Here is a 27,882-nt window from a genome sequence, read left to right as displayed (position 1 = left end):
AGCTATTCCCACTTTCATCTCCACCCCCATCTGTCGCCAGTAATGTTCAAATCAATACAAATTGCATACAGAGAATGGCGGCGAGAGCCTCGATACACGCCAGTAGACGATAGCGAAAGCCAGACCTCCTCATCCTCCTCCTCCTCCTCATCCTCCTCCTCATCCCCGGAAGAGGAACAAAAACCGGCTGAGGAGACGACGTAGGTCACCCAATGTGTTTGTTTCCGTCGGTTTGCATCACAAGCACAAACAACTATGGACCACCAGCTAACCCTCTTTTGATTTATTAGACTAAAACAACACCTCCTAACTGTCTACCTCATCATCACCACCCTAGCTTGGATCAGCCTAGTAATCAGGTTCATTATTTTGCCCTTCTTTGTCCTTGATCCCCTATCACCGCCACCATTTGCCAGTTTCTGGCAGGGCAGCAACACGAACAGAAAACCAGGGGGGGCATGCAAACACATTGCCACCCGACGCGAATGGCGCTCGCTTACGGAAACGGAGAGAAACGAGTTCGTGGACGCCATCCATTGTCTGGCGAGAACGCCGTCGGAGTGGGGAGAGAATAACAGGACTGTTTATGATGATTTTTCGATTTTGCATGGGGGAGTTGGGAGTTGGTGTATGTACCTCACTCGAGATACTGGAAGTGATGAAGCTGACAAACGAGACGAACAACAGGCCACCGCTCGGCATCCTTCCTACCATGGCATCGATGGACTTTACACATCTTTGAGAACGTCCTCAAGGATAAATGTGGGTTTCCTAGGGGGGGTACTATTCCGTAAGTCCCTCTCTTTTTTTCCCCCACCTAACCCATCAGCTTCGATAACTCGGCACTCTTTCCGTCTAATGCGACTATGTCTGGTGAATGTGTAGCTACTGGGACTGGTCCCTAGACCACCTCTCCCTCTCCACTTCCTCCATCTTTTCTCCCACCACCGGCTTCGGATCCGACGGTGCCCCTTCTGCTCCTCCTAGCGTCGGACAAGGTCGTTGCGTGCTAGACGGGCCCTTTGCCGATTTAAGGCCTATCATCTACAACCACACCTACGTCACGCACTGTCTGTCGCGGGGGTTCAACGACCCCAAACGGAACGCCACCACGGGCGAGATACCGGGCGACCATTATAAGCCCGAAGCGATCGGGGAGATCTTGAGAGTACATGGGTACGAGGAGTTTGGAAAACAGGTGGAGGAAAAGCTGCATAATGGGTTGCATCAGAGTGTGGGAGGAGATTTTAGGGCCATGACTGCTGCTAATGGTATGTTTGTTTTCCTTCATTTCCTGTTTGCTGGAGGTAGTTCTAGGCTGGCTAGATGGCTGGCTACTGGGTGAAAGAGGAGAGTTGCTGACATGACACGACCCGGACACAGACCCCCTATTCTACGTCCACCACGCCTCCCTCGACAGAATGTGGTGGCGCTGGCAATGGGAGAACCCCGAGGTCAGACTGCGAGAATACAGCGGCAAACACATGTTTAACTCGACGCCGGGAGAGGCGAGTGTCAGGGATGTGTTGCTGTATGGAGGGTTTACCGAGGACGTGTTGGTGGAGAGGGCAATGAGTACGGAGAGTGGGGAGTTGTGTTATCGGTATCAGTAGGATCTGACTTTGCCTGATCCAGAATACATTTAGATGGATCAGATGTAAAACGCCGTGACAATGGAAACAGGAAGCTGTTGCGATGTGAGAATGTGTGGTGGTGGTGGTGCTGGTTGGCGAGTGTCCGCGATGCGTAGAGGTAGGCGCCGGCGCCAAATGGCGCGAAGCGCAGATCAGCCAGCCGCCGCGCCAGGGTCGAGTAAACGCTTCAAGTCCAAGTCGTAACGCACGCAAACGCCGATTGAAGAGCGAAGACGCAACAAATGATGCATTTGGGCTGAATCAGGGCATCAATGGCCAAGTGTGCAATTGTGAGGAAGCCTGGGACTGTTATTCCAAACGGGCAATGTGAGAAGGGCACCTCTCTGTCCGTCCAAGCATCGAGCCATCCGCACCATCAGCTGCTCCATCCCGTCCCCAAGCACCTCCTCTCCTTGCTCCTTCACGATATCCATTTCCATCACCAACACATCGAAGCACTAACAGTACGCGCGGACTGGAGCAACAATGGGAACGGAATTAATCCCGCCCAAAGACTTCACCACAATGACAACCATCTTCTTCCCATCCTTCTCCTTGTCCTCCTCCAAATCCAAACCCTACTTCAGCCTCCCCCAAGCCGAAGATGGAACCGAACCCCTTCAAACCCAGCAGGAAAAACGAAACCAACGGTCCCTCTGGCCCGGTAAAACCCTAAGCTTCTGGATCTTCATGTCCCTCTTCTTCGCCTGCACAACGACCTGGTTAACTACCGAGTTGCACGCCGTAAGGAAACATGGGAGTTTTGCACAGGGGTTTAGAAGTGAACTTGGTGAGTTTTCTGTTTGTCTACTTAGCGGTACTTTTCTTGTGCCTCAACATTGAACACTGAACAGACGTCTGATGAACTAACTTGTGCTGATGATTGATTTGGGGAAAAGACGCGGCCAAACACCTGTTAAAAGTCAAAACGGTGGACTTTGGCGGGAGTCCTCGGTTCAGGGAGGATGGGACCGAGTATGTACCTGTCCCAGATAATGGCGAAGCTCATAAGGCATACGTCGGCACGCCGAGGAGGGAGATTGATCATAATTGGGCTTTGTTGCATTGGGGTGAGTTTAACTCTGAGTTCCTGTTTGATGGTTGCGTGCGCATTTGCTGACTGGTTACTGCTGCGTGTGTCAAAGGCCGGTTCTTTCTCCTGACGGAACGAGAAGCCCAAAGCGCTTGGGGTGATGAGTACAAGCAGTTTTGGAGCCCTAAGCATGGGGGATATGTGGTTGCGTGAGTGGTCCTTTTTCTTTCCCTTCTTCCCTCCCCACAAACCCTCATTCATTCCATACTAAACCCCCCATCACACCAGCCTAGAAGTAATGCACACCCTCCACTGTCTAGACCACATCCGCAAAGCCTTCTACCCCGACCACTACCCCGTTGACAGCGACATCCACGGCATCTTACACCGCGACCACTGTCTTGACCACCTCCGACAAACTGTCTTGTGTAATGCCGACCTGACGCCCATCCCTTCGCGGTACTACAAGGCGCTGGGACAGAACTATATCGACTCTGATCGCCCGCATACTTGTCGTGATTTTGGCAGGATTCGAGAGTGGGTGAGTGAGAGGTTTAATGGGAGTCTGAAAGTTGAGCCGGCTCCTGGAACGGTGGTGGAGGATGAGTGGAGGAATGGAGGGCCGAGCGGGGGAGGTATGGGGATGGGACATGGGCATGGACATGGACATGGGCATGTATAACCTGCCGCCGATGGGATGTAAACTATTGGGATAGGTGGGTGTGTTGAGGTCTAATCAAATGGTTGTATAGGTAGTTCGTCGTTGAAGTAATCCACTCATCGAGGGATAATCGTGATATCTGTATCTGAGGATCATTGTTACGCTGATTTGGTGGAAGCGGCGCCAATCCAGACACCCTAAATTGAGTCTCCTCCTTTGTTTGCTCGATGGTGATTTGTTGATAAAGTAGAGTGATGTCCCGAATTTTTGGACATCCGAGCTTCCTTCAAGTTGGAGAAGCTTCCATTTGTTAACTCCTGTCAGCATGGCTGGATCTGTTTCAAGGAAATACCTACCTAGGTATCGATGAGGTAAGGGACCAAGGTCATGTTGAGTCTACTATGTAGGCAGCTAAGCCCAGAACTGCCCCGAAAAAGAAAGATCATAGAGATAGGTACTTACATGTAACCTCATCCTCACCACGACGCATATACGGTGGTGCACCATCGCATTCCGCAGAGGAGTCCCAGGACGTTGATAGATGTAGTAAATTGAAGGTAGCGGAAGCATTGGTTACCTCTAATCTCTTTGGTATCCTGACAAGGCAGTCAATACCTAATTTTCGCTGAACGGTCATTCGGATCGTAGAGATGAAGATCAATTGGAATTCGTTGCAACATGCTGACCTTTATGGCCCCAATCAATGAGACATGGATCCTTCCATTTCCCCTGACAAGTTGGGGCCCGTGCCGGTAAGTATATCACCGACTCAACATCAACCTGGTCATTGAATCTCCTCCTGTTCACCTGGATTATGTCCATAAGACATGTAGGTGTTCGTTCTCTTGTTCATCATCGAGGTGTTGGATGGCTGTGTCCGACTTTTAACCTGGTTCTCCATGGGAGAACCTCTGCTAGAGAGCGATGAACGACGACGTGCGATCGGACACAACGCCTCGAGGACATCGTGCAAAATTACCTAGGTATATTCTGCCGGGTGAGACTTTACTCTCCTGGTCCCTTCACTCCGAACCGTCAACCTTGATGATGGAGGACCTTAAGACTCTTCCCGTTTGTCGCCAGTTTATATTGGCAATTACACTCGCCGGTGAACAAGTGAACAGGTCCTACCAACCACCATCCCATCCATCACCATGATCAGAGTATAGTGAATGGTTGATTCGTTTGGTCCGCAGTCGCAAGCTTGATACCCAAGCGTAGTGAAGAGGTTATGCTCAACACCATCACTGTTCACCACCATGGCGAACCTTGACCGTGAAGAGCGACCGTACAGTGAATTGTCTGCAACGGTGAAAATATTCCTCGTTTATCCCTCCCGTAGGAACCCATAAAAGAACTCCCTCTGATTACTTTTCAGTGCCCCTCCATTCTTCCTCTCCAGACCATCGCAACAACGAGACTGGAAAACAACTGGTCAAGCAAAGACCAGAACGACAACAACAACACAAACCCCAAGAACGTCACTAAAATGTCCTACTCAGGCAGACGCTCCTCCTCCTCCCGCTACTCCTTTTCCGGCGGCGGCACTTACTCCTCTTCCGGGGGCGGCGGTGGCTCTTCCTCGGGCGGCGGCGGCAGTGGCTCTTCTTCGGGCGGCGGCAGTGGCTACTCCGACTCCATCCCGACCGCGGGTTACGCTGTCGACACGCCCTCTTACACCGTCACCAGCGGCGGAAGCGGAGGATCCTACTACACCTCTTCTAATGGCCAATCCGGATACTCGGGCTCTGAGCCTCCTTCCTACTACTCCTCCTCCTCGTCTGGCAATGCTGCTCCTCCTCCGTCTTACTACTCTTCTACTTCGGGAGGTGGCGGCTCTTCCCGCTACTCCTCTGCCTCGGGAGGTGGCTCTTCGTCTGGTGGCGGTAGTGCCGGTGGCGGTTACTCCGACTACATCCCGACCGCGGGTTACGCTGTCGACACGCCCTCTTACACCGTGACCTCTGGTGGTAGCGGCGGGTCCTACTACACTTCTTCTAATGGCCGGTCCGGATATTCGGGCTCTGAGCCTCCGTTTTACTACTCGTCGTCCGGCGGCGGCGGCAGTGGTGGTAGCTCTGGATACTCCGGTGGTGGTAGCTCTGGCTACTCCGGTGGCGGCGGTTCTTCTTCGGGACGTGGGTCTTCGAGCTACTCTGGTGGTGGCGGCGGTAGCTCTGGATATTCTGGAGGTGGCAGTTCGTCGTATTACAGCAGTCGCTAAGCGGGGTGCTTGGTGAACTCAAGGGGACTGGTTGAGGTCAGTGGTGAACTTCCTTCTTGAAAAGAAAATAATGGTGGACAGGAGTGCTAACCGAATGAGATGCGAGTGATGGCAGTTCAGGAAGGGAACACACAGGAAGGAAAAGTCGGTGATGGGAAGTCTTGCGAAGTCTAGCATTTACGAGGAAGAGAAACAGGAACAAATAGAATGGGAAAAAAAGAATCAAAAGGCGTTGGCACGATTGTGGGCCATGGCGTTCTGGACTGATTGCGTTGGGCGTTGATGAAAATCCATGTTCCTGCCAAATTCGCTTCTTGCTCTGATAGTGTGATACTTTGTCGCTATTTGTGTAAGACAACTTGAACATACCCAATCCATACGGTTCTCGCGAGATCATCATATTCTTGTCGCTTCGCACGCCAATTGCCACAACCAGCCAGCCGACTAGTTCAAGATCTCTCGTCCGGCCACGCTACCTACAACCTGAGCAGGCTGAGAAATTGGACGACTCCGGCTTTGAAGGAAAGACACCAAAGCAGCGAGCATCTGGGACCAAAGCGCATCTCCCGAATGCATTGTTTCCTGAGAGTAGTAGTGACACTGGACTCGTTTGAAGCCGAGCTCGGACAAAAGTCTTGCGCTCGTCAGCAGGGCGCACTTTATTACGGGATCCTCCACCGCCCCTACTTTTGGGTCTTGGGCCAGAAAGATGGGCGTTTCTCTCAATTTTGCTACGAGCCCACCCTCGAAGCCTGCGGGCACGGGGCGCTTCTAACCCGGGCGTGTAGCATCATCTTGACTGCTTGTCTGAGCGCTGGCGGTACTTTGACTTTGGTATAACTGTCTCCCGAAATAACAACTCTGAAGATCCTTCAGAAACTGGCGGCATCTTTCATTGTCTGCCGAATCGGGCCCACGACCCAGTGCTATAAGCTCTCGCATATTGGGCCAAAAGCCGGCGAAGCCAATTAGGCCACCTAGGCCCCACAATGGTTCACCAAAGAATAACGCCGAGGCGATGTGGAAGCCTTTCCCAAATCCTACCAAGAAGATGCGCGACCTGGGATTGGGAACCTCTTCTGCAGAATATTGAACTTCTTCTGCCTCGACAAGGGAAAAAACGTGATGACAGGTAAACATGACATCGGGTAGTGGGGTATCACGAGCCCATCGGGGTCGCATCTCTTTTCTGTGACCTAGTATCGCACGAGCTTCTTGAACTCCAGCCGCAAAGACCCATCTGAAAGTTGGAAACTGGCGGCGAAGGCTATTGCGTCGAGAGACGGCAGTCAACATGGCATTGTTGTTGAAAATCTCTCGTGCAAAGAGTTCAAAGATATCGTTATAGCCGGGTCGGTCATGGAGGACAATGACAGTATGTGTAGTGCGATATTGCTCTTCTGGATCGTAGGTGATGATGGGCAATACACAACCGTTGGCCGTGACTTTGTTGAATGTCAGTACATCACAATGATCATCAATTACGGGGTATGTTGCAACTTACCTGTACCTCCTTGGTGCCAGCACCTCGAATGGAGTGGGCTAACGTCTTCTGGTCTGGACAGGACAGCCGGCATAGTGGGCTGGATGGTATCACGATTCAGGCGTGGATATAGTCGACTGTGGATGTGCAAGCTGATGACTCCTCGGAATTGGATTCCGAAGTCTCATAGGTGGCAATAGATATTATTGCTGCCTTTCTTTAGCCTGCGTGCTTGGTGGTAGATTTCCGGTGACAGGAAGTCGGCAGGATGTAGAAACAGTCGGGATCCGGGGCAAAAGGAAGCCGCCACGCTGGACGTCGTGATGGGTGCTCGACATGAGCTTGACTGTTGGGGGTCCGGAATGTCAGGTGGAAGTTGGAGAAGAGGATGTTGGACGCAAAATGGCGAGGCACGGGTAGCGAAGGCAGTCACCAGAATGGGGGGGGGGGGGGGGGGGCGGCGGTTCAGAACTGGCCCTTCCTTCCTAGAGTAATTTCCTCAAGAAGACTTGAGCTCGTTCTTGTTGCCCATCGTCGTGATGGCCTCTTCCCGGGCACGTACAGGTTTGTAGTGGATCATGTGGGCTTGGCAGTCTGCAGGACATCGATATGCTTGTCGGTCCCAACTGCAACTTCGTCCACCTTTTCTTTCCATTCCATCATCTCAATTGGCCAAATTTTCAACTATTATTCTCGCACATAGCAACCAACGACCGCGCGTTTTGTTTTCCAACGTGCTAGAGGTAATCTCTGCCCTAATTCTTTCTTTAACTTGAGTTCTCAACTCCACGGCCGGCACCGAATCGAGACCGTACGCACTCAGCAGCGTCCCGCTCTCCATCTCCATCTCCAGTCGCAAAGGCCTCGAAAGCTGCGTCGACATGACCGCCACGCATGCCTTGATTAGCGTCGCGCTATTCGCTCAGTCAGCTACAAGTGTCCATCTCCTGGTCGCTCCCTCCTCGCTTGACGTCGCTTTCCGAAACTACAGCACAACTACTGCTGCTAAGAAGACAGCCAAACCTCGACTCACTCACGATATTCGAGGACTCATCGAGGGATAGAGTGAATGCATTTATGGGTAGAGGCAGGATGGAGAAGGCAGACGATGTCCCGCTGCAATATCGAATACGTCAGGATGCGACGAAGGGTTTTTTTTTTTTCCCAATGGGCGTCCACTGCTGCGCGTCAAGCCAGGTTCGAAGGTCAACCCCTTGCTCGACAAGATATTAGACATCCCCTATGGCACCAAAATCTATCGAGTTGGCCTGCAGTCACGATCTACGCCGGTAGCTGGCAAATGCATCCATGAAAATGTCAGCAGCTGCGCGATCGGCCTACGAATAGTCACATGTCACATCATGATCGGATTTCTTCCCGTTCTTTCATATCGATAGTATCATCTATGTCACGGCTCACCAATCGTGTTCGATGCATCATGTTTTAGCATTACGGCAGGGACCAAAGGACTCTGAACAAATCCCGCCTCTTGTGAAACGGGCCGGCCATCAACCGCGGGTGGTCAATATGACGGTGACGGGCATGGCAGGTAAACCCACCGAAGAATTGTGGGAAAAATGGGACATAAACCACGGTTCATGGGGAAATAAGGACGTTGGACCGTCCTTCAAAAAAGATTTTGTTTTGCAAACGCCACCGGTTTTTGCGGATAGTTTCCTGGCTCTCAACACCTGAAAGTTCCCATCAATCCTGGAATCTCCGAGTTTCAATCATCTGATGCTCAAACCGCCCAACGGGCGATGCACTTTGTAAAGTAAACCCGCCTGAAAATATCGTTTGTTTCCAGCTCGGCCATCCCCTGATATCTTTCGCAGAATGGACACAAAAGCTTCTCAAGCCCGTTTGACGATAGGACCCAACAATGAAGCAGACGGCGGTTCAATTGATCATCTATCCAACGGAAGGAATGGTCATTCAAGGCCTTTGGCAAAATGTTTTATTAGAGTGGCACAAGTATCGACTTGAATCGCCTCTCGCTCCCTTCAACACAGCCATCTCCAGCACTAAATTCACAACAAGACCTCACCTTCACACATCAACCGCACAGCTACAACTCGTCCCCATCACCAGCTATTCATCATGCAGCTCATCTCTGTTCTCACCACCTTGGCCGCCTTCAAGGTCGCCGCCGCGCTTCCCTCGGCCGTCAAGGGCGCCAATGACCTCGTGACCCGCGATGGTCTACTGGGTTCCAAGCTCTGCACCGACGTCAACTTCACTGGGAACTGCGAGACCATTACTAACCCGGCCAATGGCCTGAAGCCCAACCAGTGCAGTGCGTCCGATTCCTATCCTTCCACTTACGCAAGTCAATTACTAACATGAACAAACACCCTTTTGTACGTACCTAGTTCTTGTCGATTCTTATCTCGCACGCAAGGGGATCTCCTCGATTCAACCTCTGGAGAGGTCGTGGTGCACTTACTACCTGTACGTTTTTCTTATGGTCTCTTTCTTTCCTTCTTGTCATCAGGATTTGGAAGGTTAGATGTGAGCGTTTGGGGTTGACAGACATTCTCGGAAATCACCTAGGACCGCCAACTGCCAGGATCTCAGCTTGGACAACTGCGGACACTATGACGCCACTTCTCCCATTGACGATTTGACGACGGTGAGCCCGACTAATTCGAATCACCAATGTGGAGGCAACATGGACAAGAAGATTGCTAGTTTCATGTGCCGTCCTTTCTAAGAAGCGCGCCCGGGATCCAGTGACTCGGTACCTATTTTAAGGAAAAGGGAAAGGGAAGAAGGGGTTCCCCCAACGAGGTGTTATGCACGCAAACAATTTCAGACTGTTTCACAGACTGGGCAGCGCATTGCTAGCATAAGCTTCCACTTATGCATTACTGTTACGTATTTTCTGTGACTGGAGGCAAGTAGGAGCACGTTATACACGATGCACGCCAATGTCAATTATGCTTCCAGCAGTTTTTACGAGACTTATGCAGCCCTCAACATCTTCCTGCCAGCATCCAACAAACATTCTCATCAATACCTACACTCGTGGAAGTAAATTGCGTCAACATGCCAGTAGCTCTCTCTTGAATGTGATTCGTTGTGCCCAACTTTCGACGGCATCACGCAACTTAGATCCCTGTATGGTTTCCTTGAAAGAAGGGTAGTTTTCAAGGACACATTTAGGGAGGCGGTTGACGGGTACGATATCCAGAAGCCATGTGCAGAGGCAGGCAGGGGCGCGAACTGATGACGGGATTCTGGCTCCTTTCATTGTTTACTTTGAACAGATCTACGTATGCATCGAGCGACAACAAAAATAAAGTGAAAGCGGTAAGCACGGTTGAGATCAAGGGTAGGTATTCTTCTCATAAAACTGGCAAGTGATAACCTAGAGGTAGTCTCGTGTTGGACGACTTCCAACCATCCTTCAATTGATTATTCCACCTCCTTGTCGGGTACAAAACCCGATCAACTAGCTGCCTCTCTCACCTTACAAACTCAGGTACCACTACTTTTAGACAACAACGACAACACCAGCAACCACTTCAACATTTCTACTTTCCATAGCTCATCATGCACTCCATTTCGCAAGCACTAAAACTCGCTTATCTCATCGGCCTCACCTCCTCCATATCAGCAGCCATCATCTCCCCCGTTTCCATCCATCTCTCCCGCGACACCACCTCCAACGATATTTCCATTGACGACTCAACCAACTCCTCCGACTCCTCTTCCTCCTCCGATATGGTACTCAACCACTCCCTCACCTCCACCTCTTTCACCTCCCTCGATATCGCCCAAGCCCAAGCCTCTTTCTGCCCCTACGACTCCCTCAACCAACCCCAACCTCTACTCTCATACGACCTCTCCACCGCCCCCCTTGCCTCGGACTGCGCGCACATTCTCGATATCATCAACGACACCCAGCGCCGCGGGTACTGGACGTTTGACACTTCTGATCTCGAAAAGGGAATTACGCTGATCCAGTACGGGAGTTGTGCATTTAAGATGATTAAGGATGGGGAGGTTGGCGAAGGTGGTGATGGGAAGAATAACAGCAAAAAGGTGACAAAACAGGTCAAGTGGGGGGTAGAGGAGCTCAAGTTTTATTTGGGGACGTGGTTGCAGAAGCAGAGGCATGGGAGGCTGGGAGCTGTGGGAGAGGTGGATTGTTGGGTGGAGGGGGAGCAGAAGAAGGAGGAAGGCGGGGTGAGGGTTAGGTGGATGGTTGTGCGGCAGCAGCAGCAGCAGGAGAATTAGGTAGGCTGAGGACGGGCGTGGAGGAGGGAAGGGGGCAGGGCGGTGGGTTATGGTTGGTGATTGAAGGTGGTGGTGATGTTGTGGTGTTTTTCTTGGGTAGAACTAGGTGTGTTTGGTGTATAATTTGAAGGAGAAGGGAAGACTGGTTGTTTCAATTGTCTTGTTTTCAGGGATTAGTTCTAGACAGTAGTACCTTAACCTTGTAGGTACTAGTCTTGAGTATCGCATATCTGCCTAGACCTTGGTGCCTTCCTCTTCTGGTAATTTAGTGCAGCGCGGCAGTGTGCCAAGAAGTGTCATTGCCTCGGTGTGTGAGTCAGCTCGCCGAGGTTGAGCTGGGGGTTGGAGACGACAACTTCGCGTAAATAAAGCGCCGAGGAATGTGCAACAGGCCTTCGGTGTGTGCGAGCCGAATCTTTCACGCCTTTCGCTCCTCGAACGCGTAGTCAGAACACTCTCCCAACTCACCATGGCCTCGGTAAAGCAGTTGAACGACGTGCCTCTCGACACTTGGGAAACCATTGCGAGCTACTGGGACAAGTCCATTGGAAAAGATGGCAACATCTACTGGAAGAAGCTGCAAGAACCGTCACTCCGTCGATTGCTCGGGGATCATCTCGGAAAAGAGTCCTGTCGGGCGCTTGATCTTGCGACAGGGAACGGAATTTGCGCTCGATGGTTGGCGAAGCACGGAGCGAAAGTGACCGCCACTGACGGAAGCGAGAACATGGTCCAGATTGCCAAGAACTGGATGAAGGGAGAAGAGCGGAGTGACAGTGTTGACTTCACCAAGTTGGATGTCACACAGACAGAGGGTTTTGACGACTTCATCGCTGCCACTGTATGTTTCCAATCTTGGGAAGCTTCCGCGGCCGATCGCTGATATCGCTCCTGGGCGGCCAACAGGGCGAGAACATGTTCGATATCGTCCTCATGAACATGGCCATCATGGATGTTTCCACGCTCGAGCCACTCGTCCAGGCACTTCCGAAGCTCTTGAAGCCGAATGGAGTGTATGTCGACCTCATCTCGGGAGACTGAAACCAGTGGCATTGACTGATAACCTTCCCATCCAGCTTCGTCGCAACCCTTCTTCATCCCGTATTCATGACCTCCGGAGCATCTCGCAATGTCGATCTCCGGTACGACGGTGAGACCGGTGACCTCGAAGTCGTCAGGACCAAAGTCATCAAGAACTACCTCCACATTCCACCTTATAAGGGCATTGCCATTCCTGGACAATCGAAGCGACAGGTGAGTTCCGTTTTTTGTTGACATGCCCAAACCGTTTGATGGGACCGAGATGAGACCGGAGTATCGCCAGCCAGCGAGCGAACGAGCGAGCGAGCTAACCAAACGCAGCTCTACTTTCACCGCCCAATGAATGAGCTCTTCACCATCTTCTTCCAGGCCGGTCTCGTCATGGATGCCATGGAGGAACCGGCATTCTCGGAAGATGACAGGGAGGAGGGCAGGGTCGAGTCAAGCCGAAATTACACGCAACTCCCGGCAATTCTCAGCTTCCGCATGCGGTTGCCGTACAAAAACGGCGCGTGAGTCGCGATGATCTCTCGATGACTTTGCGACGTATATCGATGGGTACGGTGCTATAGAGTTGTGGTTAGCCAGTGATGGTTGAGAGAGAGACACGGAAGATGAATGTCACCCGCGGAGTTTGAAATGAGACAATTGCTATGAGGACGGGGGGCTAGAGCTTATAAGTCCAAGAAACTATTGACAGATTGCTGGACAATCAGCTGATTTCAGGCACCATTCCGACGTCATGCAATATCCGGCAATCGGATTTAGAGAGAATGTGTGTATTGATCGTCGCTCTCAGCAGGGATTAAAAACGGAAACCGACATTCGGGACGGCACGCTCACCGGCTCCCCGGGGAACCAGGGGGGGAGGGAAAGTTCATGATATCGGCCAGAGGCCCCCCCACGGAGGTTTTTTTTCCTCCACGATGTGACAGCTCGTGATAGATATCTCATGTGGAGGATTGAGTTATTTCAGTGAGAAACCTTAAGGGCAGGATGAGAAAAAGTAAATATGAAAAGAGCCTCACCTCCCGGCAGAATGAAGCATGCTAGTTCATGGACACATCAGCTTCATACCCAACCCAAAAATGGACCCTGACTCACACGCAACCAAACGACGTCGTGTCGCCGAAGACACCGGATCTTACTCCGTGGAGTATCAACACCAAGGCCAGCATCACTACATCAATGCCAAGACAGCCAAGACCGACCCTGTACCTCCTCCATTTACCAGTGGCACCTCCAGCGGAGACTTTCAGTTCACCGCTTTCCAAAACACCTCGACCATAACAGGACTGTCGCCAATCAGGTTCGAAGACTTTTTGAACGAGCCGACTGGCGAGACACCGCGCCCGGAAGAGCCGGAGCAGCCTGGGCCTAACAAAAAGGAACATAAAGCTGAGGAAGACGTCAGTGTCAAAGAGCGTCACAACAGCATTGGGAAACGATATCGAAATAAACTCAACGAGCAGTTTGAGAATCTGGAGGCGCTCTTGTCACAGCAGAACCCCGAGGAAGACTACAATGAGAGCCACAGAAACACTGCGCGGGACTCCAGCTTTTCACCAACTCAAGTCAAGAAACGCCAAAGGGGACGGAGTATCAACAAGGCTAGTTTGCTGGAGATGGCCAAAGTGCGCATCAAAGCCCTCACTGAGCAACGAGAGATGTTGATAGCCGAGGTAGAACAGCTGGAGAAGGAGTTAGCGGAGGAGGCAACAAAGCAAGCGAGTGGAAGCCGACACCATGAGTGAGACTTAGTGATGTAATTAATCCCAGACAGATAGAGCCTTTCAGTTCTTTTCCCCCAAGCAACAATAACGAATAACCATTTCCAACAGGCACGCAGGCTATGAATCCCAGCAGCATCAAATGGTCCAACTGAATCTTTCCAGTTCCAAATCGGCCTCTCAGTAAGAAGCTCCCCGTTCCAGTCATGACATAAACCCAACATCAACCCTCTTCCCCGTCCCCTTTCAAAACTTTTGACTCTTCCTGACCTTCAACCTTGGCGGTTCCGGATGCGGCGGCTGAATCGCGACGGGTATCATCGATCTCCTCTCCACATCCTTGAAGCCTCCATTACTATCCCGCGGCGTCTGTATGGCGACCGGTATCATCGACCTTCTCTCCACCTGCCTCACACCCTTCATTTCCATATCTCTCTCCCTATCCCTCTCTCTTTCTCGTTCCCTGTCTCTTTCCCGTTCCCTTTCCCTTTCCCTCAGTTCTCTATCCCTCAGTTCTCTGTCCCTCAGATCTCTTTCTCTCAGGTCCCGTTCTCTGTCCCTCTCCCTCAAATCCCTCTCCCTCTCCTTCAGATCCCTCTCCCTATCCCTCAGCTCTTTATCCCTCAGCTCCCGATCCCTCTCCCTCTCCCTCTCCCTCAGGTCCCTCTCTCTTAGCTCCCTCTCTCTTAGCTCCCTCTCTCTCAATTCCCTTTCCCTCTCCCTTTCCCTATCCCTCAAGTCCCTATCCCTCAAATCCCTATCCCCCACCCTCTCCCTCTCCATACACCTCTCCCACATCTGACTCCGATGATGCACCCTCTTCGGCACCGTCACCACCCACCCCCTCCACCCGCCCGGCCCTTCATCCTTTTCCACCGGCGGTCCCACCGCCAACCCAATCACATCCGCCACCCTTTCCGCATCAAACACGTACTCAAAATGCAGCTCGTAACTCGTGTCCGTCTCGCCCGTCATCTTGTTGACCATGCGCACCACCAGGATGTCCTCAATGGGGAACCCGCGCAGCTCGACGGTGCCGTCTTCCCAGGTTTCCAGGCCGAGGCCGTTGTGATCCCCACCTCTTGTTAGTGAGGAAGTAGAGGGGGACGGGGAGGATATCATGTGTGCTGGTGCTGAAGGGAAAAGGCGGGATTGCATGGCTGAGATGTGTTGGCGGCGGAGAGAGGCGAGGTTGATGCGTTCGCGGTCGCCGGCGGAGGAGGGGACGAGGTAGTTGATGCCGAGGTGGCGGCGGCCTGGGGACTGGAGGTTGATTTTGAAGAGGTCTAGGATTAGGGTCGGCATTTTTTTTTCTTTTTTTGTTTTTGTTTTTTTATGGTGGTTGTGGTGGTGATGACAGGTGGGCTTCAGTCGTCAAGTGGCTGCGCACGGCGCGCGAGTGAATTGGTTGAACCGCGTGGCCAAGGTGATGATGGCGTAGACAAGTAGCGGGTGTAATGGCGGTCGAGCTGGCTGTGTGTAGAGGTATGGATGTGGATGGGTATGACGCTAGGAAGCAGCCGAAAAGAGAGAGAAGCGATACCGAGCAAGAGAGTCTGAGGCTTGAGTGAATCGAGTTAGCATATGATGTAGCGTGCGCGGGAACACACGTTTTGCTTTGGCTAGTCGGGATGCTTGATCGAGGCACGCAGCCTAATGAAGATGGCAGACGCAGCCAGGTCAAGGTGCGGGCGCCGGGCGGTGTGGAGAGCGGGACAGTGGCCGGTGACGAACATCAGATACTCACCGTGGACACTCGCTGAGAACTCTCGATATAATGGGAATGGGGGCTTGAGTTTGATCAAGGAGGGAAATCAAGAGGTCGCCGCCACAGCTTCCTGCGTCAAGATTTTTCCGGTCAAAGTTCAGGAGCAGAACAGCGTTTGTAAAGTCAAAGGAACAATCATGCCATCATCGTCGTGGACGTTAGGCGTTGTTTGGGTCTCAGTGCCCAATGAAGCGCTCCAATCCCCGCCAAGTAGCGCTGTCCACAACCAACGCTACCGTCCAACCCGCTAACCAATCGGCTTGCGACCGGAGCGGCGGCGATCTGCAGGGTCGTGGTACCCGCCCCAGTCCCGTCTCCATCAATGTCTCGACGGGCTGGAGACCTACGGGTGGTCTTTCATATTGGCTTGATGCTGAAGGAATAACGTTCTGACTCACTTCATTGTTACTCTACCTACCTACCTAGTCCCTGAATCCGACGATTCTACGGTACATCATTCGTCGATGAAGCGGGCACTATCGTATGACTTTCTTCAAAGCTTCACATTCCGTCCCTTTGGTTTTAGTAGGTAAAAATATGCAATCACTCTATGCTGCGGCGGTGAGCAGCAACTCATACAAGTAGTAATAGACACTCCAATCAGTGAAAGACCACAAGTACATGGGAACATGTGCTGACACCACTGATGAACTTATCATCGCCATCAGCCCAGATCTTCCTTGAGTCCTTGGGAACGTCAAGAGACCTACAAGCCAGTCCACGCACAAGAACCAGGGCGTGGAAGCGAGTACACTGGATAGGTAAGAAGTGGTTCACGTAAATTGGGGGTTAGGTGCCTTCCTCATCGCTTTCACTGTGCCCTGCACCAGAACTTGTTCGTCCATCTGGAGGATGTCAATCTCACGATGGGGTGTATATGGACGTACCTACCCGTGCCTCGCTCCCACCTTTTTGGGCCTCGCCAGACCTGACCGCAACTAATAAACTACCGTAACGGGAAATTCTGCTTAGTAGAAGGGCTTTCTAACGAAGGCTGTTTCCGAATCGTCAAATTCTGGTATTCACTGTCTTAAACTAATACTGATCGATAACAATTCAGAAGCCGAGAACACGGGCGGCCATCACGCGGCGCGCTACACTAACTGTTCCGTCGTGGTTGCGTGCCCCTGACCAACGAAAACGATGATTTTTACTAGAGTTTGATATGGCATCCGCAAGAAGCAGTGTCTGACTGATGAAAACCTAGACATCATGCTCTACTGTGCCCTCTAGTTGTTTACCTCTAACTTCCGACGGCACGGAGTGCGAAGGACCGGGTCTGAAGGATCTGGTCCAACTCAACACTGCCCTCTAGTTGTTTACCTCTAACTTCCGCCGACGGCAGCGACTGCGTAGGACCGGGTCTGAAGGACCTGGTCCAACTCAACACTGGGTTTGCCTCCTTGGGCATCACCGGTGGAACACATTCCAGGACACAATCCAGCACAACCCCGCAGCCGATGATGTTCCGAAGCATTTCGGCATCTTCTGGTTTGGTCGCTGTGACCTGAAATCCATCCCCTAATGTGTGAACACTTCGTATCGGAAGACCTTTGAGCTTGACAGCGTGATGTTGTTCGCTGTCCATGTGCTCAACGAGTCTGACTTCGTCGATCGTACCCGTCTGTCCAGACATTATTTGCTCCACCATTTGCCTCACCATATACCTCATATGTATTCTCCGCGTCCCTCGGGCAGGATATTGAATGACCAGATCCCCCGTGTCCGGAGTACTCGGCCGGTCTTGTTGTTGCGGAGGCTCCCACCCTAATATCCTGTTCCAGATAGTCCACAGGCGCGTGGTGCGCTTCGTGGACCTCGAATCCTGATTGGTATATGTACTGGCTGGCGGCTTCGGCTTATCCATCGAGAAAATCAGTCGTACTGTGCCGTTGGAATTGGTGTCAGAGGACAGGATGCCCCGAGGTAATGCGGACATGGTAGGTAGATTATAAACTACATTGATTCATCAGCTTTGCTAACATCTGATTGTGATTTTAGTGATGAGATAAATACCTCTTTGTATCACAAGACCTTATATTGGCGGTGGAAGAGTAAATTTCGCCAGTGATATGGCTCTGCCAAAATTAAGAAACACAGCACAAGCGCGTCTGGAGGGGCTGACAGACGAGGAAACAGGAAGCAGAATTCATGCGCAATGGCGAGGACCTTGTGTTCTATAGCCCAACGGCTACACGTACTTTTGTTACCTACCTTACTCTTCCATAACTTTCTTCTTCAACACATTGGTAGAGGTAGGTAGGTAAGTAGTGAATAAATAATAGAGGGCGGAGCGTGGCACTGCCTCACCCTAAACGCTGTAGAGATACCTAGCTGCATGCTAGGCATTTTACAAGTAGCCAATCCTTCTACGTTATCAATCCAGTGGCTTCAAACGCGTAAGCTTGATGCTCACTCTGACCAATGAGCATGGACTACGTAGCAGGCCTTGTGATGTTTATGCTGCCTTGCCCCCTTTAGGTATACGTGATGGATTAGAAGTATGGAAAAGGCCAGACAGTTGGTTACGGCAGAAAATCGAAAGGTATTTGTGGCCAACAGCCCAGGCGACGCATAAATATTGAGACCCTCTAGGGGCAGGGCTGGTGTAACGTTGGTTGTGAGGCTTTGTTGTAGAAAGGGCTGGGGCGGAGCTAAAGACTCTTGAGCAACCAAGAGATGGAGAATAAGAGAGAAGAAGCTGGGGCTCTGTGATGGACTCCCCAAGGGATTAAATCCTACTCTCTGGTTGCTCTTCGCCAAAGCATCACTTCACAAGTTCAGTAAAGTACAGAGTTCCATCCCTCGATAATACGTCAGTTTGTAACAATACCTCTACAATTGCTGGAGGCCTAGCAATGGATGACCAGCTTACGAACGGGCAACCAACGGATCAGATGCACGGTATTCCAGCACCAGCGGCAGCCGAAGGAAATGATGATGTTTTAATTTCGAGTATCCTAAGCGATACATACTACAAAGGGTTCATCAGAATCATTTCAAGACAGAAACCAGGAATATTGGGTCGGATGGATACTTTACTTTCTGGCTTTCGAGCCAATCATCCCCGACGACCTCTCTCAGAAACTTACTTTGGCTTCTTGATCCATTTTGGCGATGTCCAACGACTGTATATAAGGTCCCTGCACGCCAAGCTGATAAGTATGGCGGTCAGGGTGCGGAAAAAAGGCCTTTCAAGCAACTCAGAGGGCGTAGTGGAAGGATTGGATCAATTTGGCGCTGTACTTAAAAAATATGGTAAGCTCCCGTCCTCCATCAATGTGCCCTGCCTTCTGTCTGGACGATCTCATCCACTAACTAAACTCAAACGACAGTTCGTGCCGTGCAAGATCACGAGTACATGGCCAAATTTGCCCTAGAGCGTAATGATCCGTTCATCGCTACGAGCGGAAAGCACAATGACCGCATCTTTTTCGAGGCAGCACTATTCAACGAGGGGCTAGACCTGGAGGATTTTCTTCCCGCTGACCTATCTCGGGCATCCAAAGAAGGGAAGAACACCCAGCCCTCATCAGCGCCTCTGGACGGGGAACCAGAAGGCGAACGGCGTCACAGAGAATGGATAGAGCGCGTGCTCAAAGCCTCCATCCCCACTGGGCCATGGGAAACAGGCGATGGCACAAGTTCACGCAAGTCTGCATCTGCCCTTGTCAACACACGAACTGCATCTGCCAAGATAGCTTTCTGGGAAAGAGTCGGTGCTGCAGTAATTGGTGGCGCATTTCTCATTGGCCCTATGTGGATTCTGGCCTTGGAGAGGAACCTGTTCGTCCATCTCGGGGTGGCGACGGCGTGCGTGACTGCGTTTGGACTTTCGTGTTCGTTTTATTTGAAGACGGTGGACGGAGTCTTTGCTGCTACTTTGGCGTATGCGGCGGTCATTATGGTCTTTGTGGGTGTGGTGCTTGAAGAGGCCGGTGGTATAGGGGCATGATGTCAATGACGGGGAATTTTCCGCGTTTCTCTGAACACAAATCAAAAGAAATTGAAACATTAAATGAAATTTTGGAGTTTAAGAAATTGAGAACAGAGAGAAAATGAAAACAAATTCCAAAAAATTCGGAGTACTTCCGGAAATTTTCCTGTTCCAGGGGCGGTCATCACCCTTATTTTCGTCCCTTCTCGCACCTTCCGTCTCTCACTTCCTCTCTTGCTCTTTCCCTCATCTTCTCCCTTTTTTTTCTTCTTTCCATATCCATTTTATTTTACCAAATGGAAGTTTGTGACCATGATTCAAGGTCTTGCAGCGGCCCGGTGGTTTGGCGTCCTGTCGCGGCCCAGCGGTTAGGAACTCTCAACGTTTGGATATATCAACCGGTGGCACCGGTGTGAAACCGTCTCTATTGAGATACATCACCCGCCAAACGCTCCCTTGGACTCCCAGCCATTTCCTTCTATTTAGCTTCTCCTGAGCCATACGTATCGCTGCGTGGGTTTTCATCATAACTGTTCCACTCTTCACCATCATCTCGTATCTTCGACGCCATCAGAAAGCACCAGCTTCCATTTTCCGGCCTGGGGTTACTTCCAAATCCAACCACCTCGGCAAGCCTCTCTGCATCCTCAGAGGATCTGAGATAAATCTTGTACGACACAGATTGTGGCGCTTCGAGTATTTGGCCCGTTTCATAATCCTAGTGAGGCTTGTAACACGTGCGCGCTTGATCACAAGGCTGCCATTCTCCCATTCTTCGGTCTTGAGAGACCCCTTGCTGGAGATCCGGTCACGAAAAAATTGCTTGTGAAGACGGCGGACCGCAACAATTCTCCTCGTTTCCTCGTCGGTCTGATGTCCAGGCACCTTGTATGCGATACCCGGATCGTAGGTTCCGTGACGGGATTTCGTAGGAAAGAGTTCCCCGCCATCTTAGGGTCGTCATAGTGATAAGAGGAAAGAGGGCCCGTAAATGTCCGATGCCGCCCTTTGATCCGTAACTGACGGGGTGATCTGCATCAAGCGGCAGTTAACACTTGCTGCGCGTTGGGCAGTATTTGGGGCTGTCTAGCTGTAGAGGAAACAGTCCGACCTCTACGATCAAGGGTGCAAACCCGAAGTTTTATGTATTTGTGTCACCTCGTGTAAGGCGCAGTCCGATAACATTGTCGTTGGATTCTCAGCCCCACGGCGCATGCTGGCTGACGTCAATGCAAGTGTTATCGTGATGATACAGGAAAAGGGCTGGAAGCGTAAAATTTAATAGTGCCAAATGATTAGATGGTTATGTACGTACTACCTACACAGCCTTTTCAGCATTGCTACCCAGATAAATTGTGATTCTGCCCTATGCAGGGCGCCATTCACAGCTGACTTCTGTGCTACCTGCCCGCTGAACACTTCCGTTGATCTTAAGCCCTGGAGCTTGATACTTCTATCCTCCCGTCCCCACCTCAACTTGACCGATATTTCAAAGTTATATTCATGGATTGAAGTATTTGGTTTGTCTGCACTTGCCGTCACTCCTGCCTTCGCTTCCATTCAACCTACCGCAACACTCGCAGCCGGTTACATGTACGATTACCACAAGCTTCCAGCTCTGGAAACCATGACGCCGTGCAGGAGTCCGCTAGGAGAAAATCCGCCCACCGCAGTCTCTGTCTCAATGTCTGGTGGGAGCAGAAATCCTGTCCAGGTTGTGCCCGCAAATAACACTACACTGCGGCGTAGCACCTCGCCCGGAAGCCTGGTAGAAGAGGAAGAGGTTCGTGTTCGCACGCGACCTACTGCTCTTCGCTCTCCTCGACACGGAGAGCATCTGCCTCTCCTGTCTGTCGATCAGATCTTGAATAGTCAGACACAACACCGACTATCTCCAACGCAAACTGACGATCAGACCAAGGGTGCTTCAAACAACATCGAGGGCACATCAACCTCAAAATCGGGGTCAGATGATGCTTGCAATAAGACCCAACTCGTGGCCTCTCCAGCAATTGGAATCGACAAGTGGGACACAAAAGATGATTTGCATATATGGCAAAATATGCGGGCAATGCTACACCAGAAGAACCTTGTTGAGCTCATATCACCACAACGGCCTGGGCCACTTGGTTACCTTTACAGGGTGTTTGCATCGGTGACAAACAATCAGGGCAATCTGACCGACGCCGCCGACTTCGGTTACCGTATTCACTTTGCCGACTTGCAAAGGATACATATGCAGTACCTACACAGCAAACTGGTAAATCTGGCAGTCTCAGCGCACTTCAATGGTGATGACTGGAGCCCAGGAGGGAAAGCAGAAGAAATCGGCAAGGTGCTCAAGGAATACAGTACGTTTCTCTTAATATCTTGAAGACAAAGAGGAAAAGAGAAAAAGAAAGAAAAAAAAAAGCTCTAGCCAGAAAGCTTACAAAGCCTTTGCCACACGCCCAGTTCAAGCAGTAAGAGACCACGAGTACATGGGAAAATATGCCAGGCCATCCAACAACCCCTTCATGGCCACCAGCCAACGGCTCTGCGACAAGAAATTCCTCGAAGCAGCCATGAAGAAGAACGGCTGCAAGATGCCCGAGGACTTCCTACCCCCACTACCACCACCACCTCAACAGCAGCAGCACGAACAACAACTCCCGCAGTACAAGACACCCACTCCGCTCATCGAGCGCCTCAAGAAACACTCGGTCCCCACCGGCCCCTGGGAGCGCGACAACACGAACAAGCCAGCTCGTGCACTGATCATCACCCACTCCAAGGCATGGAAGCAAGCCTACTGGATGAGACTCCGCGCTGGCTTAATTGGTGGTGTCTTCCTCATCGCTCCCATGTGGATTATGCCCTTGTTAGAGATAGATTGGATCGTTGTTCCCTGGGCTATTGCGACGGTGTGTATCGTGTGTTTTTGCGTTATGGTCTCCTCCCGCTTAGAGACTGTCGATGGGGTGTTTGCGGCGACACTGGCGTATGCAGCGGTCATCTTGGTGTTTGTGGGTATTGTGAACCCGAGACTGAAGAGTTAGTGATGTAAGACGGAGGAAGGAGAGCAATGGAGTTGGGGAATTGTTCGATCAAATGGGCGGCTTATTGAGTTGAAGGGAAAACGACGGACGTTCCAGCTCCCTGCTCTATACAGGTAGGTTTCCTGCAGATGAAGACCTTGGGTAAAGCGCATGGACCTTCCTATTGTCACGAATGTCATCAAACATGGAATACTTTCAGGGGATTATAGCGGCAGGTACAGGGGGTAGGACACTGAGCGATTGCGTCGGATATTGAGGCTGCGTCAAGTATAATTTCACGTGCAAACAACTGAGGGTCCCCGAACAGCAATATACCAGACTTTGTGGTTTAATTCTAGTCAAGATCATCACGATAGCTGGCGTTTTCCCAAGAAGGTTTTCGAAACAATGGTCGGGGTCGCGATCATCTTTTGTTACCACAGCGTGAGAGGGGTACATAAAGTTGACTCTTATCAAATCTTTCAACAACATCCGGTATAGTGTAACGGTTAACATATCGCGTTTTCACCGCGAAGCTCGGGGTTCGATTCCCCGTACCGGAGTTTCTTTTTGTCTTTTTTTCCTTTTCGCCCTAACCTCGTCTTCCCTCTAATCTTCTTTGTCACTTTCCCTTTTTTTTTTTTCTCTTCAGTCCGTGTCAATCCAGTCTTGGTTTGCAATCACGAGAAATATCATGCAGATCCTACAGCACCAACAATCAGTCAACAACAAAACGTTCAATTTACATCCATCCAAGCCCAACCACTAATCTATACAGTCGTCATGCAGCCATACACGCATCGTACAACCGACACACCTGATATTCCACTACACGTCATCGTAACAATTTCCATCCAACGGTTTGCCGCCCATCAGAAAAAACCATTCCTCCCAAGATCAGAAACATAACACCAGATCCCGATACAAGCTTCCATTATCCAAGATTCAATCCACCAATCCACCAATCCATCCACCAATCCCTCATCCCATATGTCCACCCCCCTTTCCCCTCTCCCCTAATCCCCCATTTCCACACCTCCACACCTCACCAAAGCTCAAAATGATCCATCAACCACCCCTGCCAATCATCTTCCTCGTCATCATCATCTCCATCTCGCGCGCCTTCTTCTAGGTTCGGCGGACTGATGCTGGTGGTGAACCTCCTTGCTGCATCTGAGTAGAAGGAGGCTGGGAGGAGCTGCTTTTCGCGTCAACGCGCGGCTCAACAACACCACTGCTTCCTGTGGAAGCCGACGGGTGTGGGTTGGGCTTAAGTACGAGGTAAGCGCCAGTTAGACCAAGGAATCCCATTGCCAGGTAGCTATAATTTTTTTAAATTTATCCCAGAAACCCCCCTCCCCTTGGTTCCCGGACCCCCGGCCCCGGGGTGGGGTGGGGGGAAAAGGGAAAAAAGGGGGGGAGGGGAAGAGGGTGGTTTGGTTGTTAGTTTTCCGGTTTCATTTGGTTCAACGTAATGGGTAGAAGAAGTAAATTGGTGGATGGATAGACGGGGAAGGGAGATTGGAAGGGAACGGAAAGGAAGGGACTTACAACAAGGTATTATCCGCCTTCCCCACCAACGTCTCATGCTTAGTTCCACTCGCCGTCGTCGTTTTCCCAGACGTCGTCGACTGTTGTTGCTCACTTGCACCCGCACTCGTCGCCGCCGACGCCATCTTCGCAGCCGCAGACTTTCCAGCCGGAGTATCAGACCACGAAGTAGTGCTGTACTGCTCGTCCATCGCAGCAATCGGGTAATCGAGTTCCGCATCAATGTCAGCAGCGAGGATCTCGGGCTCGGTCTTTTCGGTACCTCCACCGCTACCTGAAGAGCGAGAGCCACGGCCGCTGCTGCTTCCGCTTCCGCGTTTGGAAGTGTCGCCTGAGGTGGCGGCGAACCGCTGTTGAATAAACTGCGGTGACGAGCGCATGTGCTGGAGGGGGATCACGGTGACGGTGGCGGCGGCGCGGATGCCGGCGGGCCGGAGGACCGTTCTGTGAACGACACGAGCGAGCGTAGAGGTCGGCATCGTGACGGGTATTTCTCGGTGGAAAACTTCTTGCCTGTTGGGTTTGTTTGTTGCTGTTGTTGTGGTTGTTTGGCTACGAGGTTCCGGAGTGTTTTCGAAAGTCAGCAAGTCGTAAAATGTAAGAAACTGAAACCGTAGAAATGATCAATGGAGTGCGAGAGCAGTTAGGACACCCAAGACTTTTCCTTATACTTCTTTCTCTTATTCGTTATTTGGCGGACTGGCGTATGCGCAAAGGGTTGTTGGCATATGACGTATCGGTGACGGCCATTGCGTGGTGTGCTGAGGAGGTGAAGAACACCGAGCGCCTCCCGGAGATGGACTCCATGGGCGACTGGAGTCTTCGAGAGCCTGTCAATATGGTACAACATCCGGCTGGTCACGGACCTACATAACTACCCGTTAACAAGTCTGCTTTGTACCCAGGGATGAGACGGAGGGAAGGTAGTCGACCATGGGAACTGAAGCTTATTGAACCTCAACGGGCCAACCTTGTGGCCATCGAACGGTCGCGAACATCGTCCTTTGCGCATCACATTCCGACTTTGTGGACGGATGGGAACCAATGGTGTCATGAACCGAGACTTGAATTGTAAGTCCATGGCTGCTCCAGCCAACATCATAGCACCATATCAACACATCGCAGATTATCAAAAATACCATAGACTGTACATAAGCCGTCAGCCGCCCTTCCAAGGAACATCGCTTCAATATGTATACCACGACCTTGCTAACGAACCCGCATTCCAGTTACCCATGGCGCCAGGCAAGTAAGGATAAGTAGAGATCAAGTGCAAACAAACCAACAAACCGAAAATAAGAAATGGGTATCATCAGAACATCATTGTCGCGCCCTTGACCGCCAGCATATCCGCAGCGATGTTGCCTTCGTCCGTCCCGTGCCCCTTAACCCAGACGAACTTGGTCTCGGCGGCCTTCCTATCGCGCATGTCGATCTTCTTGCGGATGGCCACAATCAGATCCTGGTTGGAGACCTCCTCCCCCTTGGCGTTCCTCCACTCGTTCTTCATCCACTTTTTGTACCACGACGTCACGCAGTTGATTGTGTATTGACTGTCGGTGCGGAGCTCGCAATTTTGCGTGTCCGGAATGGCTTCCAGTGCTCGTAGGACGGCAGTCAACTCGGCGCGTTGGTTCGTTTGGACGGGGCCTTGGAGTCTTTCGGAGATGTTTCTGTTTGTGGGGGAGATGTGTTAGAAAAACGAACCACCATGCTGTTCTTGGGCGTCAGACTGCAAACTTACTCCCTGAAACCACCGCAGAAATAGACACCCACCCCCGCCATGGCACCGACCTTGCCATTGCCTCTGGCGCTGCCGTCCGTGTAGATGATGACGGGCTTGCTAGCATCATCAAGGGCTTCCTGAGCCTGGTGAGCAGACTGCGTGGCCCCGGTTTTCCTAGCTTTCCTAGAGCTCTTCGCTGGCCCTTCCAGAGCAATGACTTGCAGGTCATCCGTCTCGTCCACTTGTGGTACCTTGACGGCTTGGGAGGACGGCTTGCCACTCCATTGGCGCACGAATTCCTCGGCCTCGGCGCGGGTCTCGAACTTTTTGTATTTGGGGTTCTTCCAGCCCACCACCTCCTGTTGGGCAATGGACCAGTCTGTGTAGACACCGGGCGTGCGACCGACGGCGACGCCGTAGAACTTGGAAGGTGATGAAGTCGAGGTGGCAGAGGCGACGGGCCGGCCAGCGGCGAATGCGGAAGCGTCCTCGTAGCTCGTGAACGACTTGAACTGGGCACCCTTGAAGCCGGTGATTTGCTGCTGGCAAAGGGCCCAGCTGGTGTAAACGCCGGGCTTGTAGCCGGCACGCACGGCGTAGTATTTGGTCTCGGGTTCCATCTTTCTCTTTGGCGCAGGCATCGTGACGGGTGATTCGAAATTAACGGCTATGTTGAGGCTGAGGAGCTTATTGCCGACGAGTTCGAGAATCTTATCGTGACGGGATTGTTTTCGTGGTTGTTTTGTTTGAAGACGGGTTGTCTTGCTCTTGCGATAACGAGACTGAAGCGCGGGACGCTGGGCTTTAAAGCGTCGATAAGCGTCGGTCAAGATCCTGAGCCTGTGACTGCGAAAGAAGCCGTCCAAGAAACCTGCGGGAGGATGTATCGATAACTCTTTGTTTGTCTCTTTTTGCGCTGTCTCACTTTTCGTCTTGTTTTTCTTTCTGCGCTTCGTCGACAGGCAGCGCAATCCCGGTGAACCAACCCTGGCGTCGTGGGCGTTCAAAGAAGCCGGCAAGGACAGCGAAGGCAGGCGATTCAGAGGAGACAGCAGGCGGACCAGGCGGGGCGGGAAGGGAAGGAGGAATGAGAGGAGGAAGGGGGACTGCCACTGGACGCGATGCAGATTGGAGGAACGAGAGGGGAACAACATCCAATGCGCCAGGTGGGATGGTGGGATGTGGAGGGGATGGAGGGGATCAGATGCTGCTTCCTTCCTGCGAGGGGATGTGAAGCGGGCGTTGGGTTTGCGCCTGCAACAGACAACACAAGGCAAGGTAGGAACCATTCACTGAATGGACAAACAGTCGCAGCGCTCCGGTTCCTTTCCCTTGCGCTGGGCTGGCCAATTCCCCCGCCTCTTCCAGGCCCGTCAGGTACGGCGCCGGTAAGCTTCCGATCATTGATAAGATAACCCAAAATTCAGGAACACGCGGTCAACCCTAACCCAGACACATCTTGTAACATTCTCGTCAGTTTGAACAAGTGGAAGTTGAACAGCTCTTGGTGCTTTGTTACCATTGCATACCTATCGCATATGATGATTTTTCCTCCTTTGAGCAGCAAGTAGCAATGTTCCAAAATATACAAGTTGTGATCTTTGTTTTGCATGTTAGGAAGGTAGGTTGTAACTCGCTACATACTTGTAATCCGTAACGTAACAGCCTCACCTCAGACAATGGGTTTCTTACATCGTGAACATCCCTTTCACCCAGAACCCCGGTGACATGTTTCTAGTTTTTTGAGCGTTTACCAAAAATCATTTAAACTACCCACCAATTGTTGATCTGTTTCATTCAAATTTTGGGAATATCATAACTCTCATTATGTTGGA

At 51.5% G+C, this 27,882-nt stretch overlaps 13 protein-coding genes across 13 annotated transcripts; 8 read left to right on the top strand and 5 right to left on the bottom strand.

The window, feature by feature from the left end:
- Positions 1-42: 42 nt before the first annotated feature.
- Positions 43-1,838, top strand: NEUTE1DRAFT_124197 (uncharacterized protein; the record flags this gene model as incomplete). The annotated part of the gene is made up of 6 exons (XM_009855344.1): positions 43-200; positions 444-628; positions 688-790; positions 886-1,271; positions 1,384-1,575; positions 1,684-1,838. The coding sequence occupies 6 exons, from the start codon at positions 43-45 to the stop codon at positions 1,836-1,838; spliced, it is 1,179 nt and encodes a 392-aa protein (XP_009853646.1).
- A 386-nt stretch (positions 1,839-2,224) lies between these two features.
- On the top strand, positions 2,225-3,534 carry NEUTE1DRAFT_117939 (uncharacterized protein; the record flags this gene model as incomplete). The annotated part of the gene is made up of 4 exons (XM_009855343.1): positions 2,225-2,424; positions 2,534-2,704; positions 2,780-2,876; positions 2,956-3,534. 4 exons carry the CDS (start codon positions 2,325-2,327, stop codon positions 3,347-3,349), a joined length of 762 nt encoding a protein of 253 aa, XP_009853645.1.
- A 1,053-nt stretch (positions 3,535-4,587) lies between these two features.
- NEUTE1DRAFT_140099 (uncharacterized protein) lies at positions 4,588-5,552 on the top strand (the record flags this gene model as incomplete). The annotated part of the gene is made up of 2 exons (XM_009855342.1): positions 4,588-4,638; positions 4,707-5,552. The coding sequence occupies 2 exons, from the start codon at positions 4,588-4,590 to the stop codon at positions 5,550-5,552; spliced, it is 897 nt and encodes a 298-aa protein (XP_009853644.1).
- Positions 5,553-6,323: 771 nt separating this feature from the next.
- NEUTE1DRAFT_46470 (uncharacterized protein) lies at positions 6,324-7,129 on the bottom strand (the record flags this gene model as incomplete). Its single annotated transcript, XM_009854429.1, has 2 exons — positions 6,324-6,997; positions 7,057-7,129. 2 exons carry the CDS (start codon positions 7,127-7,129, stop codon positions 6,324-6,326), a joined length of 747 nt encoding a protein of 248 aa, XP_009852731.1.
- A 2,006-nt stretch (positions 7,130-9,135) lies between these two features.
- Positions 9,136-11,277, top strand: NEUTE1DRAFT_86574 (uncharacterized protein; the record flags this gene model as incomplete). The annotated part of the gene is made up of 4 exons (XM_009855341.1): positions 9,136-9,331; positions 9,408-9,486; positions 9,589-9,667; positions 10,585-11,277. The coding sequence occupies 4 exons, from the start codon at positions 9,136-9,138 to the stop codon at positions 11,275-11,277; spliced, it is 1,047 nt and encodes a 348-aa protein (XP_009853643.1).
- Positions 11,278-11,692: 415 nt separating this feature from the next.
- NEUTE1DRAFT_124195 (uncharacterized protein) lies at positions 11,693-13,080 on the top strand (the record flags this gene model as incomplete). Its single annotated transcript, XM_009855340.1, has 4 exons — positions 11,693-12,118; positions 12,184-12,290; positions 12,354-12,531; positions 12,640-13,080. The coding sequence occupies 4 exons, from the start codon at positions 11,747-11,749 to the stop codon at positions 12,832-12,834; spliced, it is 852 nt and encodes a 283-aa protein (XP_009853642.1).
- A 326-nt stretch (positions 13,081-13,406) lies between these two features.
- On the top strand, positions 13,407-14,111 carry NEUTE1DRAFT_148275 (uncharacterized protein; the record flags this gene model as incomplete). Its single annotated transcript, XM_009855339.1, has 1 exon — positions 13,407-14,111. The coding sequence occupies one exon, from the start codon at positions 13,407-13,409 to the stop codon at positions 14,070-14,072; it is 666 nt and encodes a 221-aa protein (XP_009853641.1).
- Positions 14,112-14,122: 11 nt separating this feature from the next.
- On the bottom strand, positions 14,123-15,353 carry NEUTE1DRAFT_131503 (uncharacterized protein; the record flags this gene model as incomplete). The annotated part of the gene is made up of 1 exon (XM_009855338.1): positions 14,123-15,353. One exon carries the CDS (start codon positions 15,351-15,353, stop codon positions 14,295-14,297), a length of 1,059 nt encoding a protein of 352 aa, XP_009853640.1.
- A 1,692-nt stretch (positions 15,354-17,045) lies between these two features.
- NEUTE1DRAFT_124192 (uncharacterized protein) lies at positions 17,046-17,755 on the bottom strand (the record flags this gene model as incomplete). The annotated part of the gene is made up of 2 exons (XM_009855337.1): positions 17,046-17,059; positions 17,140-17,755. The coding sequence occupies 2 exons, from the start codon at positions 17,753-17,755 to the stop codon at positions 17,046-17,048; spliced, it is 630 nt and encodes a 209-aa protein (XP_009853639.1).
- Positions 17,756-18,980: 1,225 nt separating this feature from the next.
- Positions 18,981-19,771, top strand: NEUTE1DRAFT_47895 (uncharacterized protein; the record flags this gene model as incomplete). Its single annotated transcript, XM_009854512.1, has 2 exons — positions 18,981-19,074; positions 19,152-19,771. The coding sequence occupies 2 exons, from the start codon at positions 18,981-18,983 to the stop codon at positions 19,769-19,771; spliced, it is 714 nt and encodes a 237-aa protein (XP_009852814.1).
- Positions 19,772-21,437: 1,666 nt separating this feature from the next.
- NEUTE1DRAFT_140090 (uncharacterized protein) lies at positions 21,438-22,791 on the top strand (the record flags this gene model as incomplete). Its single annotated transcript, XM_009855336.1, has 2 exons — positions 21,438-22,104; positions 22,208-22,791. The coding sequence occupies 2 exons, from the start codon at positions 21,438-21,440 to the stop codon at positions 22,789-22,791; spliced, it is 1,251 nt and encodes a 416-aa protein (XP_009853638.1).
- Positions 22,792-23,898: 1,107 nt separating this feature from the next.
- NEUTE1DRAFT_103264 (uncharacterized protein) lies at positions 23,899-24,800 on the bottom strand (the record flags this gene model as incomplete). The annotated part of the gene is made up of 2 exons (XM_009855335.1): positions 23,899-24,091; positions 24,322-24,800. The coding sequence occupies 2 exons, from the start codon at positions 24,798-24,800 to the stop codon at positions 23,899-23,901; spliced, it is 672 nt and encodes a 223-aa protein (XP_009853637.1).
- A 570-nt stretch (positions 24,801-25,370) lies between these two features.
- NEUTE1DRAFT_86567 (uncharacterized protein) lies at positions 25,371-26,688 on the bottom strand (the record flags this gene model as incomplete). The annotated part of the gene is made up of 2 exons (XM_009855334.1): positions 25,371-25,994; positions 26,066-26,688. The coding sequence occupies 2 exons, from the start codon at positions 26,686-26,688 to the stop codon at positions 25,634-25,636; spliced, it is 984 nt and encodes a 327-aa protein (XP_009853636.1).
- Positions 26,689-27,882: the final 1,194 nt, after the last annotated feature.

The sequence above is a fragment of the Neurospora tetrasperma genome, assembly GCF_000213175.1.
Source record: "Neurospora tetrasperma FGSC 2508 unplaced genomic scaffold NEUTE1scaffold_5, whole genome shotgun sequence".
Lineage (NCBI taxonomy): Eukaryota > Fungi > Ascomycota > Sordariomycetes > Sordariales > Sordariaceae > Neurospora > Neurospora tetrasperma.
The sequence above is the reverse complement of the archived record's forward strand: the minus strand, read 5'-3'. Positions and strand labels throughout refer to the sequence as shown.